Consider the following 27,866-nt stretch of genomic DNA (forward strand, 5'->3'; position numbering starts at 1 on the left):
ATGAAAAAGGACCAGGCCGGCACATTAGGTTTTGTCCCTCAAAAAGACATTGTCTACAACAAACTACTTCCTTACGCAGATAAACTAGACAATGAATCTAATGTCATTTTGGCCAGAATCAAAGGGAATTTGGCTCGGGCAGTCCAACTCAGGGAGCTATGGCCCGGAGTTTTGTTCTGGACAAGGAAACTCTCAACGTGAGTATGCCTTTAAAATGATCGGATAAATAACAGCTATTGTGAACCCATCCGCTCTCAAAGTTCAGTATTTCACCGTTAACCGGCTATAACCTGTATGGTCGGGCCTGCTGCTGTCCTAGGAGAAAGACTGCCACTAGCTAGCTAGCAAGCTAACTTTAGCTAGCAAGCCGCTAGCCAGATGAGTTAGCAAGTTCTGCGTCCCTCATCTGCCGCTACTGCTAGCAGCGCCTATCAATTAGCAGAATGGTTTAGAAGTTACTAGTTGGTGTTTACCAGGGTCTGTATAGCTGTAGAACCGTAGAAAGTATCTTGACTGAATTACATCTGTCGCTTTAGCATGGCTACGCTCGTGTAGTTATTTAGCTAGCTGGCTATCTTAAGTAGCTTGAGCTAATCAGAAAGCTGGCTTGAATTGCAACCGGTGGTTAGCTGTGGCTAATTTCAGAAGCTGGCAGTTAGCTGTGTCTTTGTTAATGGCCAGTAGATAGCAGGCCAGAAAAGTAGTCATATGGAAAGGGAAGAAAAAACCAAGAAAAGGACGAAACATGCGTTTTTGTTTAGGTGATTTTGTTATAGCCTGCTGGAAAGGGACTCTGGTGTTGTTGAGTTTCTTTTCAGCTCATGTTCAATAACAAGTCAATCTGTAAAACATGTTCGTGGTCGAATAGCTAACCAGAACTACACTTTGAGTGTTTTTTTTATTCTATTTAAGAGTTATGTATAACTCTTCAAGTTTATTGGAGCACCTTGTGGATTTTTTAATCATTAAAGGTCAGGGTCTTGTCCAGGCTGAAACACACACATTCCTTTTTAAAGTAAGGTCAGCCATGGTGTCCAGATGCCATCACTCGTTTGCATGGACTCCAGAGACAGTGGTATACAGTTGTTTTTTTTAAATGGTTAGGATGTAAACAAATGCATTCAGAGTGGTTTGATGTGAGGTGTACCATCCTAGAGATACCAACTTACAAATGTTCACAGCTGTGGTGATGCTTCAGACAGCTATCTCACAGAAAGTTATCGTGCAACATTCTTATAAAGATGTTCATTGTTGTCTAAAACATAGTAGTTTTAAGATTTTTTTTTGTTGGACTGTAAATGAAATGGCAATATTTGCATTATAGACATCATAAATGTTGGTTACCATCAACACAATTAAAAATAAATATTTTTTTCACTCTGTGCTTAATTCCCGTCATAGCTCTCTGGATGACAGATCACACCTCAACGAAATGGAAAAAAAAGAAAAGCTAAAAATGGATGGAATTTCCCTTGGAAGTTGCACTGTGGAAAATTCTCTGTTCCCACTAATTAGTCTTTTTTCTATATCAATATGCTGTTAGCTTGATGCAGTACTTCACTGTAACCTTCTAAAAGTCTTATATGCAGCACATGACCATGGCATGTAACATCTGTCTAGATAAGATAAGACAGGGTTGCTTCTCAGAATAAACATACTTGATCTACCAACATCATGCTGGCGTACTTGCTTTATTGGAGTCAAAGATGTATGAACTGTGCTCGCTGTTGGAGTTACTGATGTTGTGTGAACTGTGTTCAGTAACTTCTCTCCAAAGTAACATGTCCTCTATTACTCTGGCAGGTACCTTCGTCTCTATGGCAGAAAGTTCAGTAAAGGGGACCATGTGCTCTTCGTTAAGCTCGTATATGAGCTGGTCACCATCCCTAAGCTGGACATCAGCATGATGCAGAGCTTTGCACGACTCCTCATCAACTTACTGAAGTATGCAACCTAAAACTAGTCTACTTAGAACAACATATAATTTTATGTTTGTCAATTTGTTCTTTGTCAATTTAGTGAATTTTTGATGCTAAACCTGTTTTCTCTTTTCCAAATATAGGAAAAAAGAGTTGCTGTCACGAGATGACTTGGAGTTACCTTGGAGACCTTTGTATGAGCTCTATGAGAAGATCCTTTACTCTAAAACTGAGCATCTTGGTCTCAACTGGTTTCCAAAGTAGGTCCCTCACTTTAAGTCTTCTCTTGAGTTTTCTACTTACAGACTGCAAATGCCTCTGCTGTGGTTAGCAGGTGTGAAGTCTAATACCCATGGAGCATCATTTTCTCTTTGAAGAGTTCCTTATTGACATTGCACCTCTTGCCAAATGTTTCTGTTTGGTATGCACACACACAGAAGAGACTGTTTAACTGGGTTATAGAAAAAGGGCTTCTGAATTTTGTGCATGCTTCATGGAAGACGTGCCCTAGTTTTTAGTAAAATTTTTGGAGGCTTGAGTTTTTTTTTTTTTGTTTTTGTTTTTTTTTTTTTTTTTTTTAATTTAGACTTTTTAATATTTATATACTTTTTAATGCCACTTGGCTATTATTGGGAAGGGAACATTAAATGGTAACTGCTATGTAAGATATCAGTTGATGTTGTATTTAGTGTTGGCTTATGCGTCTTTCCTTTTCCCACATTCAGTTATCGAGCAGAAGCCTCCCCTAAACAAAAAATGCTTAATTATATGCGCAAGCGGTAAGCACAGCCAGTGTTTTTTATATGTTGTATTGTACTTTTTAAAGGGCAGCTTCTGGTATTAATTGCATGCATCTGAAATTCAATTGAACCAAATTCAAAATCAACTGTTGTCCCCCAACACAGTTTACATGGCCAGTTATTAAGTAAACAGTAGATACAACTTTGTTATAGTTGCACATGTACAAACTGTTGCACAATCGTACATCTATTGTCATGCACGGTTTGTCAGCCACCCTCTACACTGTTCATCATTGGTCAGTTTCTGATAGAAGGGCTGCTGCTGACCAAGATATTATTTGGGCGATAGGCCATTCTCAGTATGGCAGTGACATCAACATGTCGTTTGGGGACAGTGACATTGCTGAGGTTTATACACATGTCAGTGTCACTGCTAGGTTGAGAGTAGTCTGCCACCGAAACATAACAGCAGTAGCAAAGAGTCCTTCTCTTGAAATGGCATTGATTCTGTTCACTTGTGGCTTTTCTCTGCTCATTTTTTAACATAAATGGCCCTTTGTCACATTGTACTAAAGAACAATCTGAATGATTAGTCATGCTTTCAGGGAAAAAGGCTTGATTACGCTCACTAATCTTTCTGGTGCAGGTGTAATATTGATAATGTAATTTTTTCTAATGCTGATCATACCAACTGGGTAAGATCCTATGTCATCACTTGTTTATCTCCTGGTTTAAAAGGAAAAGGTCACATTAATTTTGCCAGTTTTCCCTTTGGTGTCTGGTATCAGTATGCATTCTATTTTAAACCCACCCAGCCCCCAGCCCACCTCCTCTCACTGGTACTGAGTGTGTGCATTGGTGCATAATAACAGGTAAATGAGGTGTGTTTTGGGAAGGATATCAGCAGCTGCAGCTAATTTTTTTTACTTGATTGCAAGGCCATATTTTAGGATGCTCACTTGATATTAGCAAATCTGTATGCCTCCATCACCTGCACAGTTCTATAAAGACACAGACATTTAGTATATACATTTCTTAATCAGCAACATAGTTATTTGAGGTTAGGAAGTAACAGAAGACTAGATCAGTAAATTCATATCCGTTTTAATTTGAGCATAGCTCTGTGCATTGAAATACAGAAAGTTAAAATTAAATCTAAAAATTGGCACATGCACATGGCTTTCTAGTGTAGTGTGGTCTGGGCCTGGGAAACTTTAATTAGACCTCCACCAAAATCTCTGTATTTAGGTTTCTGCTTTGCACGTGGTCTAATTGCATCCTTTGCTCTTTTAACAGCTGTTTCAATATTGTGCACTCTGTGATGTTGCATTAAACTGCTTTCGTTGATTTTTCTCCTTCTCTCCTTTCCTTCATCTTTCATTTTCTGTAGCTCTGTCGAGAATGTGCTGAAGACATTGGTGAAAAGCTGCAGATTGTGAGTATCCTGTAAATGCTTTATTGCTTGCATAATCATATTGTTGTGCATTATCATTTCAGGTCTATGAATATTTGAACTGTTCACAGAAGAGTTGGCATTGTGATTATCAGATTTCCCATGTACTGTTGAAAGAGTAATGTAATAAGGTCATTGTTGGGTGAGCCTGTGCATGGCTTTCACTCTGAGCTGATTACAGCTCTCTCTTAAGACCCTAGGCAGTTGACCATTTCATTAATATAGCAAGTATTTCCTAGCAACAGTCTGTATTGAAAGAGGTTTTTGTAAAAAGAAGAAGAAGAGAAAAAAAAGCCTTTGGTGACTTTTTGGCATCATGTGGTGATTTCTGTAAAATGGTGTTTGTTTGTTTTTTTTTTTTTTTTTTTTTTTTTTTTTTTTTGGTGTGGGTGTGTGTTTTTAAAAGTAATGCTGTTTTTTGTGTTTTGTGTATGTAGGTATTTCCCTGAGTCTGCTACACAGGAAATGTTGGATGAGTGGCGGCCGTTGCTGTGCCCATTTGATGTCACCATGCAGAAAGCTATCAGCTACTTTGAGCTCTTTCTGCCCACCATTATGCCACCTGAGCAGCACCACAAAGGCTTCAAGTAACAGCACTCTATAGACTACTGTTCTTGTTCTTAGATTGGTGAAAAAGCATTATGTTCATTTAAAGGTCTAATATTTTACATTTAAAATTTGCTTATAAAATAGTGATTGAGCCCATGGGTTTCTCATCCCTGTTTCCTTAAATTATATTAAATATTAATTTATTAAAAAAACAAAACAAAATGTGCATACTGAATCTTTTAAATGTGTCATGAAGTTTTTGTTTACTACGTTTGTATATATTCAAGGCCCAACCAATTTTGTGGCTAATACCAATAGTAGGGTCTAAAACTTCTTATAACTAAGATCATCCAATATTTTTATTTACTTTTTTTTTTAATTTATATCTTAAATTTTAATTTTATACCTTAATACTAATCACAGCTTGACTGGCCAATCCAATTATGAGTTCCCAATTATCATACTTCTTAAACAACATAAAATCACATTTCTCAAATAATGTGTTGTAGCTCTGGGGGTGGTGTCCCCCACAGTGCTTTACATTTTCTGTTCATCATCATATATTCTTACTTTTCATTATCTCTCTTATTAAAAAAAGCTTTTGTTGTGTTATAACATTCCCATTGGAAGTTTAGGTTTGGACTGTAATATCATTAAAACAGTTGAAGAGTGGGAAAAAAAGGTTATATCGTCAAACAAATCCAAATTCCTTTAGCGTCATGCTGATGAAATGATAAGAATTTTCTGCAAGCAAATTGAGCCAACCTGTTTGATCCTGTCTGGCAAAAGTAAAGGGCATTGGTGTGACAGGTTGTGGGACATTGTGAGCAGTGCTTTTTCCTGGCACACATTAGAGCCTATGATACTCATAGAGGAGCATTGTTGCTGGCCAGGTTAATTTCTTCAGTTTATCCACATCTGAATGCACACCTCAAACTTGATAATGCAACATGTAATGTCACCGAATGGTTCCAGAAACATGACAGTTTCTAGCTGCAGTGGTTTGTGCAGTCCCCGAATCTTAACACAGTTGAGGATGAGGTTGAAAGGCAGTTCACAGCGTGGCTGTGCAGCCTATTTACAGCAAATGCACAATGCAGTCATTTTAGCATGGTGTAACATTCCTGCTTAGCTTGTACAATGACCTGTATAATTCATCTGTTCAGGGAATTAATCAATTACTTTAGGCCAAAAGAGGCTGAAGACTCTATTAGACACTACCTAATAAACAGGCGCATAGTATGTACCTTTGTATGTGTGGTGGGGAAAAGCACCTAGAAGAAACACCTGCTCACACACTTGACTCTAAGCTAAACAGATCTGATGAGTATGTGTATAATACTTGTAATTCTTTTGTTTTGTTTTTTAAGATTATGGTTTGATGAACTGATGGGTCTGTGGGTCTCAGTACAAAATCTGCCCAGCTGGGAGGGGGTGAGTATTTGGTATTCTTGTAAACATTTATTAGAGCTTTTGAAATGTTCATATAAAGTATGAAAAGAAGTATGAAAAGCATTGACTAATTTTGCTCTTTGTTGTTTTCTGCTTCAGAACCTTGTGAACCTTTTTGCTCGTTTGGCCAATGACAACATCGGCTATGTCAACTGGGACCTTTACATCCCTAAGGTGTTGAAGTGAATGTCCTTGAATTATTTTTGCAGAAGCACCTTGTGATATTGTCAGTTTACACTAATGCTTTGTGTATGGTGGTCAGATCTTTACCAGGATTCTCCGGAGCTTCAACTTGCCTGTAGGCACAAGCCAGATGGTGGTCCCGAGATACCTGACCAACTCGTATGACATTGGCCATGTTGTCCTCTGGATCTCCTCAATGCTGGTTAGTGATTGGGACTTATATTGTTCTTTACTGAAAAGACTACAGGTCAGCAAAATGAAAGTTTGTCTTTCTCATGTGCATACTGAGTTATTGTGTTACGGGTTAGATCATTTTTACTAATTTCTATTTTTGTATTATCTAAAACTTGCATATTTTTCATGTGTTTTCTTGTATCAGGGAGGTCCTCAGAACCAGGCCCAAATACAGCTCAATGGCCTATTCAGCAGCATTGCCTCCTTCTACCATCCTTCTAATAACGGTCGCTGGCTGGTGAGAGACTTTCAGCTAATACTCAGCTGCAGCTTCCATGAAGAATGATTTCATGGATTGAAAGAGTTGAACATGCTTTTAGAAATGACATTTAGATGGCTTTTAGAATTAGACATTTTTGCAAGCAGTAGTAGTAATACAGTTCAAGGACAATATCATACTAGAATTGCTAAGTCCCACTCAAAAGAACTATATCTAGCACATTTTATAAAGTGGTTGTGTAGCTTGTATAGTTACCTCAGTTCTTTTAAGTCCACCCCAACCCCATATTCATTCCAGAGCTTTCACTGGTGTGTGTTGTCAGCTGAGGTTTATGTTTGCTTTCTGGAAATCGTTCTGCCAGCCGTATACGTGTGTTGAACAGATGGCCCTCTGCAGAGTGCAGTTGCTCACAGCGCATACCATTGTAGCAACACAGATTCTTTATTAACAGAACCGCTCTCTTTTCCTGTAGATGTGACAGAAGTCATGTCTTGCTTTATGTTGTCTTTGGTTTGCATAGTTAGCTAGTTAATTAGTTAGTTAATCTGGCACATTACTGAGAAATTCTTTCAGCTTGATCAGAGATGTTCACTTAATAATACAAAGTTGATACCCGTTGCCACTGGAGAGTTTAATAATGTTTCAACTTTCATCCATCATGCACACCAGTCTGTCATCTTCATTACGGAGTTTTAGTGTGTAATTTAGTTAGCAAAGCCTGCTGTTGTGTGTACTTTTTAAGGCTGTGGTTTGTTGATGGGTGTGCAAGGCTCAATATGCGATGCAAGACCCACTCTTGTCTTTGATAGTGTTTTCTATTACTATGTGCTTCATTTATCTTTGTTCCTCATTTATGTCAGAGCTGACCTTTCCCTTGAATTCACTTGATTTAAACATCCATCTCTCTGTCACTTTTCACCTTAGCACTCTGATCTATCTAAGTTGTAAGTTTGTGGTCTGCGCAGATGAAGCTAATGAAGTTGCTACAGCGCTTGCCAGCCAGCATGGTGCGGCGATTGCATCGTGAACGCTACAAGAAGCCATGTTGGATCACGCCAGTCCCTGCTAGCCATCGCCTGACTGACCAGGACATCACAGACTTTGTGGAGAGTATGAAGCAGCCGGTTCTTTTGGCCGTGTTCAGCAAGACAGGCAGCATGGATGCAGCCCAGGCATTGCAGAACCTGGCTCTGATGAGACCAGAGCTGGTCATTCCCCCTGTGCTGGAAAAGTGAGTTCTTCATGCTGTGCTGCAGATAGAGAATAATTTATAATATGTACTCATAGTGCTGAAGTTTTTAATAAGAAACAAAATTTGCACAATTTTTCCTTGACCTCAAACATAGATGGTTAGCCAAAAACATAACAAAATAAGGGCCTAAAGATGGCTGGTACTTATATTTTTAACTATTCAACATATAACTTGCCCATTTCTGTAGATGTGGGCGAAACCACATAAGCAGGTCTGTCTGAGGTTACTAAGCAATTTATTTGCTATTTCTTGCCAAATTATCATTTTAAATTATGGCAGTTAAAGTTCTGTCTATTGTACTTTTATTACACTCATTTGGTGAAGCTAATGTAATCCTGGACTGTGACTTACGTGTGTGTGTGTGTGTGTGTGTGTGTGTGGTGATTAATGTAGCTCAAATGAAGGCTGTATTAAGTAGTAGGACTTAGGAGTCTAGAAGCTTTCTAAGCTTTTAGAAAGCTTCTAAGCAGGTACTGTTTCCTCATGATGACTCATTAGAACACAATGTGACAAGTGTGTATTCGCTGCCCCCTGCAGGACGTACCCTGCCATGGAAACCCTGACGGAACCTCATCAGCTGACAGCCACTCTCAGCTGTATGATTGGCATGGCTCGCAGCCTGCTCAGTGGTGGGCACCATTATCCTGAAGGCCCTGCCCATGTCCTGCCTCTACTCATGAGGGCACTGCCTGGGGTCGACCCCAATGACTTCAGCAAATGCATGGTATGTTTTGACATTTTTAATATATATATTAAAATATAATATATTTATATATATATTTTTTAATATCGTACACACATACTCTGCACTGCAACTCCACAACACACCTGGTCAAATTACATATTATGTTGATTTTGTGAATTGAAAATAAATTAACATCCTCTACAGATACCTGAGTTTATGATATTAGCAAGAAAATTTTGAGTGCCTGTGCCTGTAGAGGATTTGTTAACTTATTTTCACTTACAAAAATCGACAAAACTTGCTTCTACTGGAGCGCACAAACATTTGCATATGACTACATTTCACAAGTGAACATATCACATGACGCAGCATGTAAGGACTAGATTGGAAGCCTTATTCAGTGGGCACTCTTGATTTTTACAGCATTAAGTGTTTTTAAATGCTCAATCTCTTTCTCCTTGTTTTGCTTTTTTTTTGTTCTTTTTAAGATAACATTCCAATTCATAGCTACATTTACTACACTTGTGCCTTTGGTGGACTGCTCCTCTGCCCTTCATGAGCAGAATGACTTGACAGAGGTGAGTCCCAATAGTTTTGTTATGCTGGGTGCACTGGGTTCAGCCCATTTCTCTGCCTCAAGAAGCAAAAGTTATAATTGAAGTCTTCTTTCTCGTCTAGATGGAGAGAGAGCTGTGTTCAGCCTCGGCTGAGTTTGAGGACTTTGTCTTGCAGTTTATGGACAGGTAAATAAGTGGTTGTGTGTGGGAGTTTACAAGACTGAATTTTTGATCAGTTCTGTGAATTCAAATAAACATGTGAAATATCAGATGATGTCTGAGGATGTGTTTCTGTTCACTGTTTCTTGGATATTTTGTGGCATTAGATGTGCAATGTTTACTGATATATACTTTGTTTGTAGGTGCTTCGCTCTGATTGACAGCAGTACTCTGGAGCAGACACGAGAGGAGACAGAAACTGAAAAGATGACTCACCTGGAGAGCCTAGTAGAACTGGGCCTGTCCTCCACTTTCAGCACCATCCTCACTCAATGCTCCATGGAGATATTTAAGGTTTGCTCCTCACTATTATCCACCACTGTTACACAAATGCACACATAGCCATTATCTCAACATTTAGCTCTGAGTAAAGATTTTTGAGTAATATGTTTTAGTGTGTTTCTTGCTGACTCTGTTAACAGGTGGCACTAGAGAAGGTCTTTAACTTTGCCACCACCAACATCTTTGAGACACGAGTGGCAGGACGAATGGTAGCAGACATGTGCAGAGCAGCCTCTAAGGTATGAGTTTGACACCCTGGTTGCACATAGCTCATGAAGGTGTGATTGTGTATGGTCATGAATCAACACTTTTCCCTATGTTTATTACAGTGTCACCCTGCTGAGTCCCTAAGGCTATTTGTGCCCCACTGCTGTAATGCTATCCTGCACATCACTGCCAGTATGTACATAGGAAGCTCTCTCTGGGAGTGTTTGTTTTATTATATGTGCGTGAGTCCCCATTGATCTCATGGTGAGATTTTGTTTTACAGATGAGGATGTTTTGAATGAGGAGGAGCTGGATAAGGAGCTGTTGTGGAACCTCCAGCTATTGTCAGAGGTAGAAGCCAGACATTTCTGAAAGCAAATTCAGTTTAAATGAGAGAGTGGAGGTAGATACATTCATATCTTTTTTTTTTTTTTTTTTTTTTTTTTTGACAATAAATTTATAGGTAGGTTTAGATTCAGGTGGGTATGAAATTAAAGGAGAAAAATAAAAAATACAGTGCTGTGAAAAACTATAGAAACTTTGTGTTTTTGCACATTTGTCACACTTGGATGTTTCAGATAAACTACTTTTAATATTGGACAAAGATAACCCAAGTAAACACAAAATGCTGTTTTTAAATGATTTCGTTTCATAGAAGGAATAATGCTGTTCAACTTTACTTGGCCCTATGTGAAAAAATAATTGCCTCTTTAGCTACTAAATCAACCAGTTAACTGAATTCAACTGATTATTCGGTTCAGTTTCACCAGCCACATCGAGTCATGACTACTACCAGACCTGTTGAATCTAAACATCACTTAAATAGAATGTGCCTGGCAATGTGAAGCAGGTGAGAAGGCCACACAAGCAGCATATTCTGAAGATCAAATGTAGATATGAAACAAAATCATTAAAATCTCCCAGTCTGGAAAAAAGCGATTGCTAAGGCTCTGACACCCCAGGGAACCAGAGTGAGAGCCATTATCTACAAGTGGAGAAAACTTGGAACAGTAGTGAACCTTCCCAGGAGTGGCCGGCCTACCAAACTTTCACCAAGAGTGCATAGACGACTTGTCCAGGAGGTCACAAGAAACTAGTCGAACATCTGAAGAGCTGCAAGCCTCACTTGCCTCAGTTAAGGTCAATGTACACAATTCCACATTTAAGGAAGACACTGGATAAAAATGGCATCCATGGGAGAGCTGCAGCACACAGCACTGCTGACCTAAAAGAACACAAAGGCTTGTCTCGCATTTGCCAGAAAACATCTGGATGATCCATAAGACTTTCAGGATAATATTCTGTGGTCTGATGAGTCAACGATGGAACTTTTTGGAAGACATGGATCCCATTACCACTGACGCAAAGCTAATGCTGCATTTCACCATAAAACATCATACCAACAGTCAAACACAGTGATTGGAGTGTGCTTGTCTAGGGCTTCTTTGCTTCTTCAGGACCTGGATAACATAGTTGATGGGACCATGAATTCTGCTCTGTGTCTAAAAATCCTGAAGGAGAATGTCTACTCGTCAGTTTTTGACCTAAAACTTAAGCGCTGTTGGGTTATGCAGCAAGACAATGATCGAAAGCACACAAGCAAGTCCACCTCTGAATGGCTTAAAAGAAACAAAGTTAAGGTTTTACAACAATTCTGAGAAGAAGAGTGGGCCAGAATTTCTCCACAGCAATGTAAAGGACTCCTTGCAAGTTATTGGAAATGTTTGATAGCAGTTGTTACTGCCAAGGGTGGACAACCAGTTATTAGGTTTATGGAGCTTATTTATTTTTTTTGCATGGATGATATAGGTTTTGAATAAATCTTCTTTATTGATACCTGCTAGTGGATTGTTTGAATGATTCTGTATCTCGACCACTGGATATTATGTAGACACAGTAAGTGTAGAAGTACATCATAACATGTGCAAAGCCTACTTACACATGCACACTGAGCAAAGATGTTAGTGCATGTATTAATTAAAATGCATTGTGTGTTAAAACTCTTTTCCCTTTGCTCAGGTGACACGTGTGGATGGAGAGAAGCTACTCCCTTACCGCACACAGCTGGTACAGATTCTGCAGCTGACCTTGCGGCTGCGGTGTAAGCAGGGCTACAGTTTGGCCTGCAACTTGCTGCATCACATCCTGCGCTCCACTGCCCTCACTTATCCCACCGACTACTGCAGTGTGCCGGGTGGCTTTAACAGACCGCTGAACCAGTACCTGCCCATTAAGGTATAGCAGATACGCATGTGATTATTAAGTGGTATGCTGCGCTCCACCCTCCAACTAGGAACACTTTGCTCAGTAGATGCTGAAGCAGTGTGATTTCTGTTCTTATAACTGGACTAAAGAGGATACCTGTCTGTCTAGGACTGGGGTCGTCCAGGCGACCTATGGAATCTGCAGGTTCAGTGGCATGTGCCCAGTGCTGAAGAGACAGCCTTTGTGTTCTACATATTGGACCTCCTGCTTCAACCAGAACTGCGGCGTCTGCAGAAATACGCCCAGGGCGAGCAAGACATGAGCAGGTTGGAGTGTAGGGTCAAAGTGATGTCTAGAATTAGATGTCTTTTAAAGGGGAGTTTTCTAGAGAAACTTACTGACTCATATTTCTTGACTCATATACAGTAGTGGTGATAAGAACCAGGGATCAATGTGTTCAATGCAGATATAGCTATTTTATGTACTGCTCAAAGCAACCAGCGAACCAGAGTTTATGTATGTAACTTTGATCATAGGAATAGTGTGGTACATCTGGGAAAGAAAAAGTTTGCTTTGGGGACTACCTGCATGTACTTCAAAACAATGAATGGATAAAAAAAAATATGCATGTTTAAAGCCTTATCTCAAAACTATTGTAAAATGTTGTAGGGAACAGGCAGCATATTCTAATCTATCTTATATAATAACGTTCTGTACCATTAAACTTTTCAGGGGTCTGGTTCTTTTCATCAACACTGTTAACAATTCTGGTTTCTCTAGAACAGAGCATTTCACATCTGACTAGACTTGACATATCGTAAACGTTTGATTATGCTAATTTTTGCAGAACCAGTGCAATTCTTCTTTAAGAAATGTAGTTGTGGTTGTACCTGTATCTTCTTTGTCATGTGCTTTCATGCTGCAGTAACACATTTGGTATCAGTTTAGAGGCTTTACATAGTTGGTGAATGTTGAAATTTCTTGGTTTGTACTGGTTTTATGCAAATAAGAACATGTTAGTTTTTGATCAAAAGTTGGTGATAAACTCATTCATCTGTGAGCAATGTGACCTTAAACTGTACCATATACCTACACAGGGATGATGTTCTACAGAGCCTTTCCATTGTCCAGCACTGCTTGCTTGGGGCTGGCTGCATGTTACCCTCTCTGGACGGACCACCTGTCACTGGCCTGTAAGGACTTGTGACACCACATATACTGTGAAGACATTTTACACAAAATGACACTTATATAGGAAACATGCAGTCTCATGTTTATTGGTTTGTACTAATGTATTTTTGTCCTCACAGAGTTCACAGCATGGTTAGTATGGAGGAGACAAAGCTCTACATTGGAGTTAACTATGGTAAACCATAGTAATACTTTCAAGATCATCATTAGTAGACATCATTAAACCAGAAAGTCTAAGTGCTAATCTAGTCTAATATCTATTAACTCTCTGATAAAGCTGATTATATTCCCACAGATGAGTCCAGAGAGAACTACAGAGAGGCCATCTGTAAAGTCATGAGACAGCTCTTGCGTGAGTGCTCTGATCTGATCTGATTCTACATCTAAATCTCTGTCCACCTTTGTCAACAGTTTCTATCTCGCTCATTTAGTAAATAACATGCTGTTCCTAATTCTATATTTAGATTATATCCTGGAACATTCAGAAGATGACACCAAGTCCCTCTTTGCCATAATCAAGGTGAACATTTGCAGCATTTTGTATCATTAAAGATTGTCATCTTTTGCAGCCAAGTAGGTACAAGCGTTTGTTTACCCTACTGTTTTCCTTTTTCTTTCAGATCATAAATGACCTCATGCATTTTAAAGGCTCTCACAAGCATGAGTTTGACTCACGTTGGAAGAGCTTCACTTTGGTTAAGAAGTCTATGGAAAACAGAGTGAGTTACTGAATGTTTTATTTATCTAGAAATAGACTTTCTGATTCTGGCCTTCTACAGCAAAATATAGATTAAAAATCAAGTACTACATTTTCCTTGTAATTTCATATTTGAAATGTTTTTTGTATTCTAGCTTCATGGAAAGAAACAACACATCCGAGCCCTTCTCATAGACAGAGTACTTCTGCAACATGAGGTATCAACTATTTAAATTTTTTAAGAGTACAGCACTGTATGTTTAATGTAAATAAAAGCACATTAATGCATTTTTCTCCCACTGGTAGATGCGTACACTGCTAGTGGAGGGCTGCGAATACAAAACTGTTCACCAAGATCTGCTTAGAGATCTTCTGCGTCTCTCCACCAGCACTTACAGTCAGGTATGCTTGAATTAAGCACTGAAATGTTCTGCTTACAGTAACTGCCCTGTCCTATAGATGTACAGTTCTCAAATGTATCTCCTTGCATGCCACTAGGTTCGCAGCAAAGCACAGAGTGTTTTATTCACTGCTCTGGGTACATATAACTTCTGCTGCCGAGACATTACCCCTCGAGTGCTGGAGCTGCTGGACCCCACGCGGACCGATGTCACACAGCAACAGTTCAAGGTTCATGGCAATCTGTTTGTTTGTTTTGTTTTGTTTTTTTTGACCTCAGTGACTTTGGGTGGCGTAGATTTTTTTTTTTTTTTTTTTTTTTTTTTTTTTTTTGTATTTATGTAGCTGTGCACTCAAAGGCCCTCACGTGTAATGCTGATCTGGGGTCAGCTTATGCTGAATACAGTTATACAAACTGATGAGAGCTGATCTTGGATCAGTCTTCTTGTTCTGGAATGCTAGTTAAATGTGGGCCACTGTCCGTACTTCACCTTTTCCGATTATGTGTAGAGTTTATACGTTACTGTCCTGAAAATTTGAGCCTGTTGATTTGCATTGGTGCTTATTAAAATGTAGTATTAAATATGACAATAAAAAATGTAATATGAAAATATAATAACCTGTAATACACAAGCAATAATATATAATATGCTTGTGGTGTTCTCCATTTCAGGGTGCTCTGTACTGTCTGCTGGGAAACCATGGAGGGGTCTGTATGGCTAACCTGCATGACTGGGACTGCATTGCTCTGACCTGGCCAGCCATGGTGCGCTCAGGCCTCAGCCCTGCCATGTCCTTGGAGAAGCCCTCCATAGTCAGGCTATTTGACGACCTTGCAGACAAAGTCCATCGTCAGTATGAGACCATTGGCATCGACTTCACTGTGAGAACCACCTCCTTTCCTACTAGAATAAGCAAAAAGCTTTTGCTATTTAGTGAGGAATGTGTATTGTGTACCTCTTCTCTGATGTGTATGTGTGTCATTTGGATGGCTGTGCAGATGATGCAGGGCATGTTGGAACTAGGCCGGGAGATCTCAGAGACAAGGAGTCCTACTCCTTACATGGGCTCCCCTTCAGAACAGGAGATAGAGAACGGACTCGCTCTGCAGCAAGCTAAAAATCTGGAAGCTGTTCAGTGAGTGACCCTTTATCAGCATGCAGCACATTAGTATGTGTGTGTATATATATATATGTGTGTGTGTGTGTGTGTGTGTGTGTGTGTCTATATATGTGTATATATATATATATATATATATATATATATATATATATATATATATATATATATATATATAAATTGTGTGTGTGTTTAAATTTGCATTTTAAAATCTGATAATGTGTAAAAGATTACAGATTTTGTGTTATTACTAAAATAATCCCATTAAATCATAATTTGAGATTTCATGATGTATTAAATGACTTTCTAAATTTTACACCCCTAATAAGTGTACATTTAGTTCTTTGTTTCTCATAGTTGTTTTTTCATGCCTCCTTTGTTTTTTCTGTGCAGGAAATATGAAAAGCTAGTTAACGACCTCTTAGAGTGCCTCGATGACAGGGACCTGTAAGTTCCATATACTTTTTAAAGTTTTGTTTTGTGCATGCATGTAATGACATGTAAATTGGTTCTAAATGTTTCCTTTAAGGCCTTGGAAGTTTGAGCACATTGCCATAGGCTTCTTGTCTCTGCTGCTACGAGATGACCATCCTCTCCCTGCTCCAGCAGTGTGCTTTTTTGTCCAGAGTCTCAATCACGATGCACTCATTGTGCGCAAGGTGACGACCTGATACAGCTATTCTGTAGTATTGATGCCATCATTCCTAGATAGCATTGTTGCACTGCTGCTATGTTTAGACTCTTTCCTTTGTTTTCTTTCTCCTCTAGGTGGCAATATCTGCCGTGGCAGGCATACTCAAGCAGTTGAAGAAACCGCGTGTGAAAGTAGCCATTACGCCCAGTGACATCAGTGAGTAAAAGAGCGTTAAGCTGACATTGGCTTATTGGTAGCTTCAAAAACATTAGAGAGGTAAAATTTTAGATCTGAACATGACAAATGAACATAACTGGAGAAAATTGGGTAAAGAAAAAAAATATATATAAATAATGAGATGATGTTCATTGAATTGTATGTGCAGCTGCATTATTGATTGGATGTGTTTACAATAGTGTGCAGACTGATGTTAAGGTATATGTAGGGTTTTTTTTTTCCTCCAATCAGACTTTAAGGGTACTTTTAAGGTAATATATGCTAGGCTGCTAATCAATGCTGATATTTATTTTTGGTCTACTTTTTGAAAGATGACTTTTTCATATTGTGTTTACTATTGGCTTGGCATGCATAATATAAAAATATTGAAAGTTGATTTTAATCTTGATCATATTAAACCTGGAAATATATGCTACATTATACTCCTGGTGTGCATAATGTGCACATGGTGCAGACCTTACCATTTAAATGTATTACCTGTGAACACAATTCAAGCACACCTTATTTTTGCTGTACTTAAAAATGTATCCCAGTGAGACACCATTGAATGGTATCAGATCAAATTTGGAATTTTGTATTGTTACACTCCTGTTATACTCCAGTTTGACTGACCTCAATTATAATTTGTTCACTTTAAAATTCTGCAGCAAAATAAGCTGTGTGCTCTTCACCATTTGTTTTAATAATAGTGACTCTACAAAAGTGGTGCAAATAGAGCTCAAAAAGAAAAGAATCAGAAGGATCAGTCTTAATCTTTAATGTACTCATTCAATCTATTTGTTACGTTACAAGAAACGTTGCTGCTGTCCTTACAATGGATTGTATATTATTATCTTAATAGAGATCAGAGAAAGAGGTAATAGCCAGTAGCTCTGTTGTCATGATGGTCTTTGAACTCCTTCAGCCAACTATTACAAGGACCATTAAAAACCCTCTGCTGGATCCCTTGCAGTTCATGTACAGAGCTAACAGGTCTGTAGATGATGTAGTCAAAGATATCATTCCGGCAGTCCTGGAACCTGTGCATTCAGCTTTCAATACCAAAGTGTAAGAGCTGCTGAAGGTCAGACTGTTTCAGCTATCTGTGCCAGATCCCATCTGCCGGTGGATTGTCGATTTCCTGTCAAGCAGGAGACAGCAGATGTGGCTTGGAAAACGCATCAGACCTCTGGACCCTCAGTACTGGCGTTCCAAGAGGTTGTGTGCGCCATTCCTTCTCTTCAGTCTCTGTACCAATGACTTTGTTTCCAAGGAACCAGGAATTCTGAAGATTGCCGTGGTGGACCTCATAGCCAACGGTGATGAGTCTTCCTACAGCTAAGAAGTAAAGCAGCCGGTCTCATGGTGCAGCAGCCGCCACTGCTACTGAACACACAAAGCAGTATAGAGATGGTGGTGGACTTAAGGCACATTGAGTTCATCCTCATATAATCCATAAACATTTGGTTTCTCCAACTCACAAGAACAAGCCAAACTCTAGGATCATCAGATGTATTCTGCCAGTCAGGACATCTGCAACAGCAGGGTGATGAAACATATCTTGTCATCTTGGACATCACCTTTCAAGCCACTCCCTTCTAGTAGAAGATTCAGGGCCATCAAGGCCAGTACAACCAGATATGCTAACATTTTTTCCCCCAGAGCTGTAGTGCTCAGTAATCACAGTGGAAACTTCACACTTTAAATTAAAACCAACAAATCATGTTATAGTATAACTCCTCTGTAATGTAATGAATATTTGAATGACTGTACAATTTTTTATTTATTTTTTTTAGTTATATTTCTCCTCAGAACTGCATATGTATAGATTCACAAATCTCTGTAGCTCTTTTTACATTGGCTCTTTATTATTCTTTCTTTTTCTTATTCTCTACATTCCTATGTTCTACTCTGTCTGTGTTTCCATGTTATTTGTCCATTAGTTAAATATTTGTTAAAAATCTATGTACTTGTGTGGTCTATTATGTCACACATGTATGCACTCAGCAAGACAAATTCTTTGTCTGTGTAACATAATAAGTGAAATTAAGCGATTCTGATTCTGAAATGTAGGTGTTGGTACCCTGGCTGTTATTGTAGCATTATGTAAGGTACACTTATGAGGGAGATTTATGTTCTAGGTGGAGTTGTGGAGCGAGAGGACCTGGTAGCAGGAGACAGACCAGGAAACAGCTGGCTTCAGTATCATGCTGACAGTTTGCCACACACCCAGCAAGACTGGGACATTTTCCGCTTTGTGGAGAAGACTCACTGGGGCTACTACTGCTGGCCAAAGTATGTACCCCTCTGCATCCATAATTTACCCTTACTGGAGATGGCAGAGTCTGGGCTTAGCCTTTCCCTTTTTTCTCTTCTCTCAATTCCTCTTTCTGTAGAAAACTGATGTTGTATGCTCCTTATGAGGAGCAGCCCAAAGACCTGATCCCTGAGGAGATGAATGAGGTATGTGCTCAATCTCTGTAGGCATGTAGTGTTTGGAGCTAATATGACGGACACAAAGTTGATTCCAGTTGTATTCATAGGTACTAATGGCATGTTCTTTTCTGATGACAGAGTGAAAAAATCATACACGACCATTTCTCAGACCCCAAGTTCATCAACCAGCTTATTGAGTTCTTGTCACTGGAGGACCGCAAGGGCAAAGACAAGTTCAACCCTCGTCGCTTTTGCCTCTTCAAGGTATTAGCTCACAGACTGAACTGCAATATCTGCCTATTGTTCACATGGGATAATCTTGTCCTGTGTTTGAGTTTTTGCTCCCCATTACATAATTATTTAAATACAATGGCACGCTTGATTGCATAATTGCATTTACATTCAGTTTACATTCTGTATTAACACATTGAGGTCTGCCCCTCAGCCCCATTTTTATCTTTTTTTCAGTGTCAAAAATAGACAAGAACTGTGCAGAAACCATATATATAACAACCTTTCATCATATTCAAATCATAATAAAATTTCTCCTTGTTTGTTTCTCTGCCTACGTTTATATTCACAAATGTGTGATTTGGTTTTAAGCTTACAGTCTGCACTTTCATCAGAATTGTTCACTTATTTCAATGAGCTGCAAGCGAGAAGTGACATTGAAATAAATGTAAGGAAAAGGGACTTTGGCTTATGTGCCATGAGGGACTTGGAAGGGTGAAGTTTTAAGTAAATATGTCATACTAGGTGATAGTGTTGCATTTATTGCCATATGGTGGTGCATTTATCCTGAATCGTTGTTGGAACAGGGCCTGTTCAGAAACTACAGTGATGCTTTCCTGCCTGTGCTTAAACCTCATATGGACCGTTTGGCTGGTGACTCCCACGAGAGTACTCAGCGCTGTGTGGCGGAGATCATCGCTGGCCTGGTGAGAGGCAGCAAACACTGGAGCTTCAAGCAGGTTAGTACCTCTACCTTCATCACAGTCTAGAGCAGAGAACTGAGGGTATCGAGACATTAAAGCAAACTGTTGGTCTACCACACTCTCGCTATTTTTTTCTCTTGCTCAGGTGGAGGCCCTGTGGGCGTTCCTGATTCCTTTGATGCGAACAGCATTATCCAATATCACAGTGGAAACCTACACCGATTGGGGAACATGTGTAGCTACTGCTTGTGTAGGTTTTATCTGATTTTCCCTTTTCTCATCATGGACTCCATATCTTATAAGCACAGCACTGTAGTGTGAAAGTGAAGATAACAGACTCTTATCTGGCCTTACAGGAGAGCAGAGACCCACGGAAGCTGAGCTGGCTGCTGGAGATGCTGATGGAATGTCCTCTTAGTGGAGAAGGGGGCTCATTTGTAGATGCCTGGTAAGAGAGGACTGTCTGTGTTTTACACTGTATTGATTTATTATAATCAGAAGTTTTGTAATTTGTTGTATGCAACTGACAGTGAAATCAGCCAGTCATGTTTTGCAAATAATATAGTACTGTATGTGTAAAAATCATACTTGCATATCTTAAAGATAAACTAATTTTGTTTCTCTCCCCACCCCTTTTGTCTGTCTTTTTCAGTCATCTGTATGTGCTGCAGGGGGGTCTGGCTCAGCAGGAATGGAGGGTTCCAGAGCTGTTGCACAGGCTGCTGATCTACTTGGAGCCCAAACTCACACAAGTGTACAAGAATGTCCGAGAGCGTATCGGCAGGTGAGACGCATGCTGGACTTGTTAGGGAATCACCTGGAATGTGTCATTTCCGTTTCATTCCTGTCATCAGTGTCAATGTATTTGATGAGTCATCTGTTTTTCTTTGAGTGACATAACTTAGAGATAGATAAACAATTAAAGAGACATTGTTTAAATGGTTGAAGAAGCATTTTTAAAGATGTTGCTGCTCTTAAACTGATGGGTCTTTTTTGTTTTATTTTTGTTGGAGTGAATACAGTAAGGAGGAAAATGGTATTACTTTCCATGACCAGGCACGTTGTCTGTGTTTTAAATGGGTTAATTTCCCTTTACTCTGATCTTGTTTAATGCAGTGACCTGGTTTACATTCATTTCTAGGAAAGTAGCTAATTTTCTGATATTTTGTAAGTAAGGAGAAAGATGTGAGACTTTTGAAAAAAATTGGCTAGACTAGGTCTCAATGTTTCTCAGTATTTGGTATTGGATTAATTCTATAGTCTAGTCTTCACGTTTATTCAAGAGTGGAGGGGCCCCGAAGCAACATGAGTTTAAAAAAACTTCAGGATTCTTCCAGGTTCTTATGTTTTACTCCTAATTCTACTGAACATTTTTTTTTTTGTTTTTATTTTCCAATTTCTTTGCAGTGTGCTGACATACATTTTCATGCTTGATGTCACATTGCCGAACACGCTGCCCACAAAGTCTCCTCACATTGCTGAGTTCACGGAGAGGATTGTGTCTTGTCTGAAGCCCCTGCTGGAAGGAGAGGAGGAGATCCAGAACCACGTGGTGGAAGAGAATGGAGTGGGTGAACAGGATGAGAGAACGCAGGCCATCAAACTACTCAAGACTGTGCTGAAGTGGTTGATGGCCAGTGCCGGCCGCTCCTTCACGACACCTGTTGTCCAGCAGCTTCAGCTCCTTCCTCTGCTCTTTAAGGTCAGCATAATGCATGGTTCTTTTTTTTGGCTCCTCTCTTGGTGTCTCTTTCTCTCACACACCCCATCTCTCATCTTGTTAGGTTTTCATTCAGTGTCACTTTTTTGGTCTTTTGTATTCTCAATTCATTTAGATGTGTGAATTATTATTATTATTATTATTATTATCCATCCATCCATCCATCATCTTCCGCTTGTCCGGGGTTCGGGTCGCGGGGGCAGCATCCTAAGCAATGAAGCCCAGACCTCCCTTTCCCCAGCCACTTCCACCAGCTCTCCAAGGGGGATTCCGAGGCGCTCCCAGGCCAGCTGGGCGATATAGTCGCGCCAGCGTGTCCTGGGCCTTCCCCGGGGTCTCCTCCCAGGTGGACTCGCCTGTGACACCTCCCGAGGGAGGCGTCCAGGAGGCATCCTAACCAGATGCCCGAACCACCTCAGCTGGCTCCTCTCAACGTGAAGAAGCAGCGGCTCTACTCCGAGTCCCTCCCGGATGACTGAACTTCTCACCCTATCTCTAAGGGAGAGTCCAGACACCCTGCGGAGGAAACTCATTTCGGCCGCTTGTATTCGCGATCTTATTCTTTCGGTCATTACCCAAAGCTCATGACCATAGGTGAGGGTGGGAACGTAGCTCGACCGGTAAATCGAGAGCCTTGCCTTATGGCTCAGCTCTTTCTTTACCACAACAGACCGGTAAAGAGCCCGCATCACTGCTGACCCAGCACCAATCCGCCTGTCAATCTCCCGCTCCCTTGTACCATCACTCGTGAACAAGACCCCGAGATACTTGAACTCCTCCACTTGAGGCAAGAGCCTATCCCCGACCCAGAGAGGGCTCTCCACCCTTTTCCGCCTGAGAACCATGGTCTCGGATTTAGAGGTACTGATTCTCATCCCAGCCGCTTCACACTCGGCTGCAAACCGATCCAGCGAAAGCTGAAGTTCGCGGCCTGATGTCCCCAATAGGACCGCATCATCTGCAAACAGCAGCGATGTGACCCTGAGGTCACCAAACCGGACACCCTCCATCCCTTGACTGCGCCTAGAAATTCTATCCATAAAAATTATGAATAGAATCGGTGACAAAGGGCAGCCCTGACGGAGTCCAACTCTCACTGGGAACGAGTCTGACTTACTGCCGGCTATGCGAACCAAACTCCAGCTTTGTTTGTACAGGGCCTGAATGGCTCGTAGCAAAGAGCCATGTACCCCGTACTCCCGAAGCACCTCCCACAGAATACCCCGGGGAACACAGTCGAATGCCTTCTCCAGATCCACAAAGCACATGTGGACTGGTTGGGCAAACTCCCATGAAGCCTCCAGAATCCTGGAGAGGGTGAAGAGTTGGTCCAGTGTTCCACGACCAGGGCGGAACCCGCACTGTTCCTCCTGGATCCGAGGTTCGACTATAAGCCGGACTCTCTTCTCCAGTACCCCTGCATAGACCTTGCCAGGGAGGCTGAGGAGTGTGATTCCCCTGTAGTTGGAACACACACTCCGGTCCCCTTTTTTAAAAAGAGGCACCACCACCCCAGTCTGCCAATCCAGTGGCACCGCCCCCGATGTCCACGCAATGTTGAAAAGGCGTGTCAGCCAAGACAGCCCCACAACATCCAGAGCCTTGAGGAACTCAGGGCGGATCTCATCCACCCCTGGAGCCTTGCCACCAAGGAGCTTCTTAACTACCTTAGCGACTTCGGCCAGAGTAATGGACAAGCCTATTTCCGTGTCCCCAGACTCAGCCTCCTCACTGGAGAACGTGTCGGTGGGATTGAGAAGGTCCTCAAAGTATTCCTTCCACCGCCCAATGACGTCTTCAGTCGAAGTCAGCAGCACACCATCTCCACTATATACAGTGCTAGTGGCACACTGCTTTCCCCTTCTGAGTCGCCTGACGGTTTGCCAGAATCTTTTCGGAGCCGACTTAAAGTCAGTTTCCAAGGCCTCACCAAACTCCTCCCATACACGGGTTTTTGCCTTGGCAACAACTGAAGCCGCAGATCGCTTGGCCTGTCGATACCTGCCAGCTGCCTCTGGTGTCCCACAGGCCAACCATGCCCGGTAGGACTCCTTCTTCAGCTTGACGGCATCTCTCACCTGGGGTGTCCACCACCGGGTTCGAGGATTACCGCCCCGACAGGCACCAACTACCTTACGGCCACAGCTACAGTCAGCCGCTTCAGCAATGGAGGAACGGAACATGGCCCATTCTGAGTCAATGTCCCCCACCTCCCCCGATATCTGGTCAAAGTTCTGACGGAGGTGTGAGTTGAAGATCAATCTGACAGGTTCTTCTGCTAGACGTTCCCAGCAAACCCTCACTATGCGTTTGGGCTTGCCTGGTCTGACCGGCATCTTCCCCCACCACCTGATCCAACTCACCACCAGGTGGTGATCAGTTGACAGCTCAGCTCCTCTCTTTACCCGAGTGTCCAAAACACATGGCCGCAAGTCCGATGACACGACTACAAAGTCAATCATTGAACTGCGGCCTAGGGTGTCCTGGTGCCATGTGCACTTATGGACATCCTTGTGTTCAAACATGGTGTTCGTGATGGACAAACTGTGGTTTGCGCAGAAGTCCAAAAACTGAACACCACTCGGGTTCAAATCAGAGAGGCCATTCCTCCCAATCACACCCCTCCAGGTCTCACTGTCATTGCCCACGTGAGCGTTGAAGTCCCCCAGTAGGACAATAGAGTCTCCAGGAGGAGCACTTTCAAGCACCCTTCCCAACGACTCTAAGAAGGCTGGGTGCTCTGAACTGCTGTTCGGTGCATAAGCACAGACAACAGTCAGGACCCGTTCCCCAACCCGAAGGCGTAGGGAAGCCACCCTCTCGTCCACCGGAGAAAACCCCAACATACAGGCACCGAGTCGAGGGGCTATGAGAAAGCCCACACCTGCCCGCCGCCTCTCACCATAGGCAACTCCAGAAAAGAATAAAGTCCAGCCCCTCTCAAGGAGATTGGACCCAGAGCCCAAGCTGTGTGTTGAGGTGAGCCCGACTATATCTAGCCGGTATCTCTCAACCTCGCGCACCAACTCAGGCTCCTTCCCCGCCAGTGAGGTAACGTTCCAAGTTCCAAAAGCCAGTTTCAGCAACCGAGGATCAGAACGCCAAGGCCCACGCCTTCGGACACTGCCCGATCCACAACGCACCGAACCCCTACTACTGCCCCTCCCATTGGTGGTGGGTCGATGGGAGGGGGGACTCATGTAACTCCTTCGGGCTGGGCCCGGCCGGGCACCATGAGTAAATGCCCGGCCACCAGACGCTCGCTGGCGAGCCCCTCCCCCAGGCCTGGCTCCAGGGTGGGGCCCCGGTAACCCTGATCCGGGCAGGGTACACATGTTGTTGTTGTTGTTGTTGTTGTTGGTGTTGGTGTTATTATTATTATTATTATTATTATTATTATTATTATTATGTAAAAAGAGAGCCCATATCACCCCTGTTTTGAAAGAACTGCACTGGCTGCCTGTATATTGTAAGGTGGACTTTGAAGTTCTGCTCATTTTTAAGGCTCTAAATGACCTGGCATTTGCTTACCTCACAGTCTGTTCTCTTCCAACACGTAATCTTAGGTTTTCAGATGCTGGCCTTCTGTAGATACCTTCTGTAAAATACAGAAAAGGTGGAGATGACTCTTTTGTTATTACACTTCTATTAATGTAGACCTCAATTTCATCTTTTATTTAGACCATCAAGCTCGGTGCACAGTTTCAGTTCGTTTCTGTTTGATCCGTCTGCCTTCTATGACTTTAACAGAATGTTCTTCTATTACTGTTAAACTTACTTGCTCTTATTATTGTTAAACTTTATCACCTGTTTTTAAAGCACCTTGAGCTCCCTCTAGTATGAAAAGTGCTCTTTAGGTGATGATGGTGATGACAATGGTGGTGGTTGTTATTTTATTTATTTATTTATTTTGTCCACAGATTGCTCCAGTGGAGAATGACGATAGCTATGATGAGCTGAAGAGAGATGCTAAGACCTGTTTGTCTCTCATGTCCCAGGGACTCCTCTATCCAGAGCAGATCCCTCTGGTACTCAAGGTTCTGAATGAGGTGGGCGTATACTATGCTGAGGGCTGAGCACTTGATGGGGATAAATGAATATATTCCTAGCTGCTTTAATGTTGAGCTTTGAACATGTTCATATGTTGACCTAGTCCTAATCCAAAGTTTTGTCTGTGTGTAGATTGCAGGGAGCAGTTCTTGGCATGCCCGTTTCTCCGTACTGACCTATCTGCAGATAATGGTCTTTTACAACCTGTTTACCATGTTGAGCAATGAGCAGGCAGTCCAAGATGTCCGAGCGCTGGTTATCAGACTCTTGGAAGATGAGCAGCTAGAGGTACATGCCACCCTGTTGTGTGTATTTTTATACTCCAATAGTGTCCTGGGTGTGATTCCAATACAACTAGAATACAATGTAACTTCATTTTCTTAAAAAAAAATTTAGAATATTGAATTATGTTCCACAGTGTAATATGTGAAAAGCAATAAATCATATGACCCCAGTAATATCATCTGTACTTTGCACTTGCCCTCTAACATTAACATTCTTCCTCTCAGGTTAGGGAAATGGCTGCCACTACTCTCAGTGGTTTCCTACAGTGTAACTTCTTGACCATGGACGTCTCAATGCAGACGCATTTCGAGGCTCTTTGCAAAACCAGGCTGCCTAAAAAGAGGAAGAGAGACTTGGGTTCTGTTGTGGATACCATACCCTCAGTTGGTAAGACAATGTTTTTGACATTTTTGTAATTATTTACTTGTTTGCTTACACTTGTGTTCCTGTGTACATGGGTTAGGTAATGCTGACTGTTTATTTTTAGATCTGGTGCGCCGCCACGCGGGAGTGCTAGGTCTCAGTGCTTGCATTCTCTCCAGCCCTTACGATGTCCCGACCTGGATGCCCCAGCTGCTCATGGACCTCAGCGCCCACCTCAATGACACACAACCCATCGAGGTAGGCTAGCTTTCCATTTCTCCCACCTGTCCTGGTTTATTAATCTGTCAGATCTCATTACAGCAAAAGATTAGGCCAAAAGATCAGGGTACAGACACTAAATGGAAAAGCAAATTGGCTCACTCCAGCCAGTGTTTTAACATTGTTGTTCTTGTGTTCCTTCACCAGCATAACATTTTTAAACAGATAAAAAAATTTTTTTTAAATCATTGCAAAGGCTGTATTGTAGGTGTGATAATTAAACAATTGGTTTGGAAAGTTGTTAGATCTAGCAGTTGTGTTTCTATTGATAAGGACATTTTCACACATGCTATAGAATTTCCAGTCCCAAAATAGAGTGAATATCACATAATTATATACCAGAGGTTAGGATGGCTTAGGTACCCTAACAAGTGCCATAATACATTACACTGGTTAAGCCATTTATGCTGTCATAACAACTAGCAAACAAGAGCTATCAAATGCTTGCTTTAACACTGAGGTTTGCATTAAAATGCGTGTTGTAAGCTCAGTTTACCCTGGATTATCTATTTGTTTAGTGACTGCAGGCAGAAAGTGTAGATGCAAGGATATGCCTACAGTCAGCTCTGAACTTGCTGCACAGCATATGTAACATCATAAATTGATTGAATGCAGGAGACATGCTGTTGACCCAGAAACTGAAGGCAAGACATAAGTAATAAACTAGATTTCTGTAAAAGGGCCCATATACTGCATTCATCTTGTTTTTTTATTTTTATGCCCGAAGACCCACTTATAACGCTGGTTTGGTTTTATGTACCAAAAAAATTGTCATTTAAAAATGAATTATCCTTTTACCTCTTAAACACAGGCTTCTTTTGTTACTGTGCCTTTTTAGACTGATGATCCATAATGTATGTAATTACTCAGATTGACAACTCTGTGTTGCACCTCATTAAAAAAAGCAGTCAGAGCTGAAACATTCCTTATAACTTCAGTATGAATAGGTGAGCTGAACTGCAAAACCCTTTTTGTTGCTTAGTTTCCATTTATTGACTATGTGGACTGAGTATCAAAACAGTAAGTTAAAAAATTGACTATTTACTGCATTAAACTCAGTATGTCTGAGTTTGTTTTCCTTCTTAAACTGGTTTGGAGCTCTGCTGAAGATCTCACTGTCTTTGCCTGTATGTTTCAGATGACGGTGAAGAAGACCCTGTCAAATTTCCGCCGGACTCATCACGACAATTGGCTGGAGCATAAGCAGCAGTTCACAGATGACCAGTTAGTGGTGCTCACTGACCTACTTGTGTCACCCTGCTACTATGCCTAGGCAGATAAAATAGGTATTTTTGGAATATTATTTTTGAATCATTTGGCTCTTCAGTACTTCAGTGGTTGTGGACTAAGATGCACACCAAATAGGGAGAGGACACATAATAAGG

The 27,866-nt window shown here is 41.3% G+C and overlaps 1 protein-coding gene across 2 annotated transcripts; it reads left to right on the plus strand.

Moving 5' to 3' along the window:
• On the plus strand, window positions 1-27,754 carry psme4b (proteasome activator subunit 4b). 2 transcript variants are annotated; one of them, XM_017696064.2, is made up of 46 exons: window positions 1-197; window positions 1,804-1,944; window positions 2,063-2,179; window positions 2,645-2,698; window positions 4,050-4,094; window positions 4,550-4,699; window positions 6,032-6,095; window positions 6,213-6,287; window positions 6,376-6,498; window positions 6,676-6,768; window positions 7,716-7,981; window positions 8,540-8,726; window positions 9,176-9,265; window positions 9,366-9,430; window positions 9,607-9,757; window positions 9,886-9,984; window positions 10,075-10,144; window positions 10,236-10,303; window positions 11,972-12,187; window positions 12,326-12,483; window positions 13,255-13,350; window positions 13,468-13,523; window positions 13,644-13,700; window positions 13,813-13,868; window positions 13,969-14,067; window positions 14,201-14,263; window positions 14,352-14,447; window positions 14,544-14,675; window positions 15,118-15,327; window positions 15,445-15,581; window positions 15,957-16,010; window positions 16,093-16,222; window positions 16,332-16,413; window positions 18,555-18,708; window positions 18,810-18,876; window positions 18,988-19,113; window positions 19,668-19,820; window positions 19,930-20,034; window positions 20,141-20,232; window positions 20,437-20,568; window positions 21,192-21,486; window positions 25,425-25,553; window positions 25,687-25,842; window positions 26,064-26,226; window positions 26,327-26,460; window positions 27,620-27,754. In XM_017696064.2, the coding sequence occupies exons 1-46, from the start codon at window positions 1-3 to the stop codon at window positions 27,752-27,754; spliced, it is 5,538 nt and encodes a 1,845-aa protein (XP_017551553.2). The 2 variants fall into 2 exon arrangements, with proteins under 2 accessions (XP_017551553.2, XP_017551554.2); XM_017696065.2 differs by lacking the exon at window positions 2,645-2,698.
• Window positions 27,755-27,866: the final 112 nt, after the last annotated feature.

Source organism: Pygocentrus nattereri, chromosome 13, assembly GCF_015220715.1.
Source record: "Pygocentrus nattereri isolate fPygNat1 chromosome 13, fPygNat1.pri, whole genome shotgun sequence".
Classification (NCBI taxonomy): Eukaryota; Metazoa; Chordata; class Actinopteri; order Characiformes; family Serrasalmidae; genus Pygocentrus; species Pygocentrus nattereri.